This window comes from Charadrius vociferus, unplaced genomic scaffold (assembly GCF_000708025.1).
Source record: "Charadrius vociferus isolate BGI_N301 unplaced genomic scaffold, ASM70802v2 scaffold655, whole genome shotgun sequence".
Classification (NCBI taxonomy): Eukaryota; Metazoa; Chordata; class Aves; order Charadriiformes; family Charadriidae; genus Charadrius; species Charadrius vociferus.
This window is the reverse complement of record NW_009648330.1, coordinates 1,062,597-1,069,296: the sequence shown is the minus strand read 5'-3', so window position 1 is coordinate 1,069,296 and position 6,700 is coordinate 1,062,597. Positions and strand designations below refer to the sequence as shown.

Genomic DNA, 6,700 nt, shown 5'->3' with positions numbered 1-6,700 from the left:
GGCCCGCTGCCGCCATGAGGCGTGCGGGGTAGTTGGGTGCAGGGCAGAAACGGGAGTCACGGGCCACCCGAGCAGCCTTAGTCACCCACAGCACCCCGGGAACGAGGTCATTAGCACATGACGAAACAGATCGGGGCACCTGAGCGGGTACCGGTGGTGTCACCGTGGCATCGCAGACCCCCGGGGGTGCCCGTCGCATCGCTTCCTAAGTGGTTTATAAAGGGAAATGCCGTTCATGCTTTATATGAAAACAACAAAATTTATCTTTTAGTTTTCCCAACTTACCGACTTAGATCAAAATACTTAGTGATTAGTATATATTTTAGTCAGATATTATTTTGGAATCCACTACAGTTACCATCTTTCTTCTGTATAAGAACTTTCAGAAATGTTTCAAATTCCTTAATGCCACAAAATGTCTTTGGATTTGATCCTGGTCTGTGAGGTCAAAGCAAGCTCCTCCATCAGCATACCGGCAGCGAAGCAACTCTCATAAGTCAGCATACCTTCTCTCTAAAAAAACAACCGTGTTGAGATATTTTACAATCTGCATACATGTAATTTCATTCCATCAAAATAATTAACAGTGCACAGTTCCACACTGCTAGCTGAACCACAACCTATGGTTAGTGTGTCAGCACTTCTCCAGCCAGCAGTCGTATCACTAACACAAGCCTGCTGGTATCAGAGACTGACTTTTTTCGTTGAAAACAAGCAGGAGAAGAGTTCTGTTCTCCACAGCAGAGTCATGCAAGTGTGCTACACCTACAGTGTTCTGCCCCATTACACCTGAAGCAAAGGACACACAGGACGCTTGATGCTTTTCATTTGCGATAAACCTCGCAATTAACGGGACACAACTGGAACACCAAGTCTCTGCAAAATGAAAATACATACAGCCCAGAAAGCCAACAGCATCCTGGGCTGCAGCAAAAAAAAAAGCATGGCCAGCAGGTCCAGGGAGGTTGTTCTGCCGCTTTACTCAGATCTGGTGAGACCCCACCTGAAGTACTGTGTCCAGCTCTGGAGCCTTCAACGTGGACCTGTTGGAGTGGGTCCAGAGGAGTGCCACGAAGATGATCAGGGGGCCGGAGCACCTTTCCTGTAAGGACAGGTGGAGACAGCTGGAGTTGTTCAGCCTGGAGAAGAGGAGGCTCTGGGGAGACCTTATTGCGGCCTTTCAGTACTTAAAGGAGGCCTACAGGAAAGATGGGGACAACCTTTTTAGCAGGGCCTGCTGTGATAGGACAAGGGGTAATCGCTTTAAACTAAAGGAGAGAAGATTTAGACTAGCTAGAAGGAAGACACTTTTTACAATGAGGGTAGTGAAACCCTGGCACAGGTTGCCCAGGGAGATGGTAGGTGTCCCATCCCTGGAAACATTCAGAGTCAGTTTGGATGGGGCTCTGAGCAACCTGATCTAGTTGAAGACGTCCCTGCTTGTTGCAGGGGGGTGGGACTAGATGACATTTCTATGATTCTATGACATTCTGTCTGCTCGTTCTGCTCTTTCAACTTCCCAGATGGAAATATGATGTCTATTAAGACATTTCTAAAAAGGATGTGTGGTTTTATACAGATTATTTTAAGGCACTAAGTTACCAAAACTAAATAGTAACCATATAATACAGTATGACAGAATCACACAAGGACAGACCCTACATGAGGAATAGTAAAACTTTTGATCCTGCCCAAGTTCTTTGTTGTCAATAAAATAGCAGCTAAAAGTGACATTCATTGAATTGTCAAAAAGCTATCAATCAAGTCACTGCCCTGACCACAAAGTTCAGGGCAGAACTATGACATACAATTACAGACAACTGAGAAATCCTAGATGAACACTGTTTTTCAGGCGCACACTCAGGAGGGACTCCTACTTCATGCCCATTCACTGGAAGGACATCAGGGATAAATTTAGCAAGTTGAGAGTTTTGAGATAGCAATTCAACAGCTGGCGGTATTGTAGAGGTGACTATAGCATGTACCATGCTTTATAACTGCAGAACCATATTAAGCTATGCCAAAGGGTCCATCTTGTCCTGAATCCTGCCTCAAAGGAATGTCTAAGAGTGCAAACAGGGGAGGGGTGTGTTACAGGCCAGTACACTTTCAACCTCCTACTGTTTCCACTTCAGAGAGCTTCCCAAGTTGGATGTGACTTTGGTACGTAGTAATCTTTGCTTTTTTTTTTCCTGTCTACTTGTCCACTTATTGGACCTGTCTTAACTCTTAGCATCAGCAGTTTCCTTGGCAATGAATTGGAAGCTGCCTCTCCACAGCCTGCTGCCCTTTGCATTGAGAATCTCTTTGGTTTGAATGTTGCTCCTGTTAGCTTCATCTAATGTGCCCTACGTCTTGTACTGGAGGAGACAAGTTGATTCTTATCCATCTTTGTCATACTGTGTATGATTTTAGACCTACATCTTTTCTCCTCTCCGTCATTGCTTTTCAAGACTGAAAAGCCACAGCCAATTCTATTATTATTTATAAGCAAGCTGTTCCATGTCTTCAGGATCATCTTTATTGCCCTTCTCAGAGCTGTTTCCACCTTTATCGATTTTTTTGAGATCAAGGCATCTTTGCACAGTATCCAAGATAGAAGTGAACAATGACTTTATACGTACAGTGCCATGCTGGTGTTTTCTATTCCTTTACTAATAATCTAAAGGTGTTGTGTTTTGGTTTGGTTTTTTGGTGTTTTTTTGGTTGGGTTTTTTTTTTTTTTTAGTAGTAGCTAAATAAGTATGTATTTTCTAGTTACCTGGTTGTATCCTCTCAGCTTCAAGTGCATCTTTGGAAATGATAACTTCATTTAATCTAATCATCAGTGTGCATATTCTCTAGCGACCATGAAAAACCTTGCACTTTTTAATGTTGTTCTAATTGCAGTAGCCCAAGCCAAAATTAGCATTTGGGTGTTAAGTTCTGTGCATACCTATAACAACAGGCAGTTCTGGTCCTGAAGAGTTTATTATTTAATAAACAAAACAAAAGATGAGCAAAAGAAAAGATCATCTTATTTCACTCTTGGGAAACACCAGCAGAGCAGCTTTGAACTGTTTTGCTAAGAGTTCACAGGTGTCTTTGGTAGAGCAAACAATGCAGTTTTCCTCATTTGCAGGCAATCTCAAAAACCTCACAAAAATAATGTGAGAAGGCAAAACAACTCACTTTCATTCACAGTGGTGATTATTTATTGTGGGAAAATTATTATCTCTAGGCCTATGCAATAAAGCTACTAAATCGCTCGTTATGGTCTACTCCTGCGCAGTCAGATGAATGAAAACTCACGCAGACAGTATGACCAAGAACTTGTGAGTTACAGAGGTCACTTTCCAAGAAGGACAGAAAAAGTGCTGGAAAAACTCTGTCAAAGACCACCCTAGACCACTAGTAAATGAGGCTTAGAGCTAGGCTCAGCAGACTGGAATGATTTTTGAGGAGCTTTGAACACATCTGTTTGAACATATATTCATTGTTGTAATTCTGACACATCTGGCTAGGCGATAAGTACATTTGGCTAGAAAACGAGTGCACCTGGCATCCCTGCACTATACAAGATAGGCAACAGAATGTGGTGGCACAGATGAAAGTCAAGACAGATGCTTCAGCAGAGCCATCAGGGAGATGGGTACCAGCCCTACAGATTTCATCATTCGCTCTCCCTTCACCCAATCTCAAAAGACAATATGAAAGTTACAGATGGATAAACAAGGAGGACCCTTTTAATAAGTTTCTAAATAGGTATTTTTAGAAACACATCTATTAAAGGACCTATTAAATGTCCTAGCAGAGTAATTCCTGCATAAGAAAAAGAACCTTAAATGTTACAGTAACAGTACTTCATTTGGAAACATTTTGCTTACAACTTAAAAGTCTTCATAAACAAGACTATGAAGTAACTGAGTGAATATTACCAGGATTGTGCCCAGACGATCAGGAAACAACAACAGCAGGTAAGTGACTCTTCTAAAGAAACAGAAGGAATAAATGCTTGAAGCGTGACGTAACTTTAGGGATTTTGATTCCAAGGGGCTTGAAATGCTGTTACCTCCTGGCAGGCAGAGGCTCTGCCGGTAAAAAGGTGATAATGCATTGCTGATTCTAAATGTCCAACTGCACGCCTGCTTGTTTGTGACACAGAAGTGTAGGTTAATTGTATTATTCAATCTTGGATTGCTGCTGTTGGGTTGATCTTGGCAGCTGTGGCAAGATCCCATTTTGCAACCTACCAACTGCAAGAATGCAAGTACATGCAACTCATCTTTGTGGCACACTTTGATATGCTCTTCAGGGCGCTCTACGCTTAGACCATGCAAATGAAAACTCAAATATAGACTGGAGTAATCTACTATTAAGTGGATTTCACATGAACATCACTTGATATTCTGTGATACAGGGAATTCCCATGGTATTGATTTTGACATTGATTTTAAGAATCCTTGCACATCTGGGACCTGGTTATCTCAAGGACTCTGCTAATCTGGACTGTTAGTACAGGGAGAGGTCATGCAGAGACTCAGCTTGATTTTAAGTGGGGAGAGCAGGAATTTGCAGTGGGCATTCCCACCTTCCACCTGCAGAGCTTGGATGTGCTGCACTTCAAAACACTCAGTGTAATTTTGTCTTCAAGGTTTTGGCTAAGCTGGAAGATGAGTTGAGAGCTGGGAAGGATTTCTGTGATCTGTTATCTGTGATATGCATTTATTTATGAATGGGGACTAGAGTGGGGGAGATGGTGAAAGACCTTTCCATTATACTAAGTGATTGTAGTGTGAAATAAAATCCTACAAGAGCTCAAAGGGCATAGAGTAGCCACACAGGTACATTTACAGATAAAAAGAAAAAATGCTAATAAATATTTCCCCTGCTCAAGGTTTCCTCTTAGGAACTTGTAGTAACCCAGCTCACAACGTGAACCTTCTCTCCAGCACACGCTGTACATAAAGGAGGAGTTTCCCCACATGACTTCATACTAATTACCTACAAATAGTCATACAAGAAAAACCTCAATCCACTCATGCTCTTTACAGCCGTGATTAGCATTTTCGTTTCAGAAGTTCTGAGTGACATTGCTTGCTCGGAATTCATTACTCAATCTCGCTGCATAACGTATGGAAACTCACTGCTAATATGTCTGATTACACAGTGCCTTCACGCAGTGCCCAGGCCACCTCGCAGCTACCTGCAGCTTCCCAGAAGATTGTCCATACACCACTACAGCTGGTCCATGAACATCTATGGATAGATCACAACAGCCTGGCGAGGTATGTGGGACATTATAAACGCATGTTTTTGGCTACAAGAAAGATGCAGCTATTACTCCCAGTGGACTCACAAAGCTTCAAGACGTCCAGATATGTGGTTTGTCTGTGGTTGGCTGGGGAGCTGCTTTGCATACCTACCAAACAGTTTGTAGATACAGCAAAAGTTGCAGGAGCCCTTCTATATTCTAAAACACAGACATTTCAATTCTAACAGAACTTGAAGTTCGTAGGAATCGGTTCAGTTTATTTACCTGTGAAGTACCACCTCTGGTCTGAGGAACATGTCATAAGGTAATAGCATCAGAAACTCTTTTAGAATTGATTAGTCATGCTGCTTCATCTTGTGTAAGTAAGATGAGTCTGGAGCTTGGGATGATCTTACTGAAAATGGAATTGCTCAGGAATTACTCATCAGAGGAGACTCTCAGCAGCTCCTTCCCGGGGAGTGGAAGTCAGCACCAAATTGCTCCCGCACGCCATCCCGAGAGGCTGTTGCAACACCCACTTCCATAGAAACCTACATCTGTTCTCTCACCACTACCAGCTCCTGCTGTGCCTCGTCTTTTCTCTCGCTGCATGACTCCATTGACCAGGTCTCGTTTCTGTGATATAACAGATATATTAACCGATAAAACCAAAACCAGAGGAGTACCAACACTTCCTATAATCACTGTCAAGAATACTAGAAAATGCAGCCAGGTGAAAGAAGGGGGAAGAACATCAAACATTTAGCATTTTAAGACTGACAGGGTGGTAATACGACATTCTAGGTGGAGGTGTGTTTTAGAAGTTAATTTTACTTGCGACTCAAATGGGAAATGGAGTGTTGCAGTGTTTGCAGAGGCACAGGGCCATGTGGGACCCATGGTCCCGTGCAGCGTGTCACCCCAGACTCCTAACTAGAAGTTTTTCATTCTCCATCCCCACTATCGTACTTGGGTTTTTAAAATTATTTTCTTATGAGTCTTTGGTTCAGCTTGGTGCCTATTCTAATCTTTCCCCTTCCCCAGTATTTAGCAGCTTTCTGCACAATTATTTTCCTTACATTGTCATGTCTTTGTGACCTTTCTTCTCTACTCTCTTTCTCAAGAGCTCTGCTTTAATCGGCTGCCTGGTAAAGCTTTGGGTTTTCCTGGAATTTGTCTTGGGTGTAAATCTGAACGATGACTCTTTGAGTAACAGCTGCCTCTGCACCTTGTACAAGATGAATTCTCCCGTCTGCACTAAACTAATTCTAACAAAAGTCGTAGTTTTGAGACATGTTTTTTAGTTGTACAACTTCACAAAGGCAGTCGACAGCTAAAAATGGTCAGGTAGCATCAGTTTGAACAAGAATCACCCAGAAATTAAAAGCTTCACAGATGTAACAAGACTGAAAAAATGCCACCAGTTTTTCTAATAAACAATTCTGCTGGAACTAGTCTCACAATACA

At 42.3% G+C, this 6,700-nt stretch overlaps 1 protein-coding gene across 1 annotated transcript in view; it reads right to left on the bottom strand.

Annotated features, from left to right (window-relative positions):
• Nucleotides 1-199, bottom strand: part of PPIF (peptidylprolyl isomerase F) — a 7,963-nt gene extending 7,764 nt beyond the window's left edge. The window contains exon 1 of the mRNA XM_009884569.1: nucleotides 86-199. Within this exon, the coding sequence (XP_009882871.1) occupies nucleotides 86-199 (114 nt within the window). The remainder of the gene's footprint in view (nucleotides 1-85) is intronic.
• Between the last annotated feature and the right edge of the window lie 6,501 nt (nucleotides 200-6,700).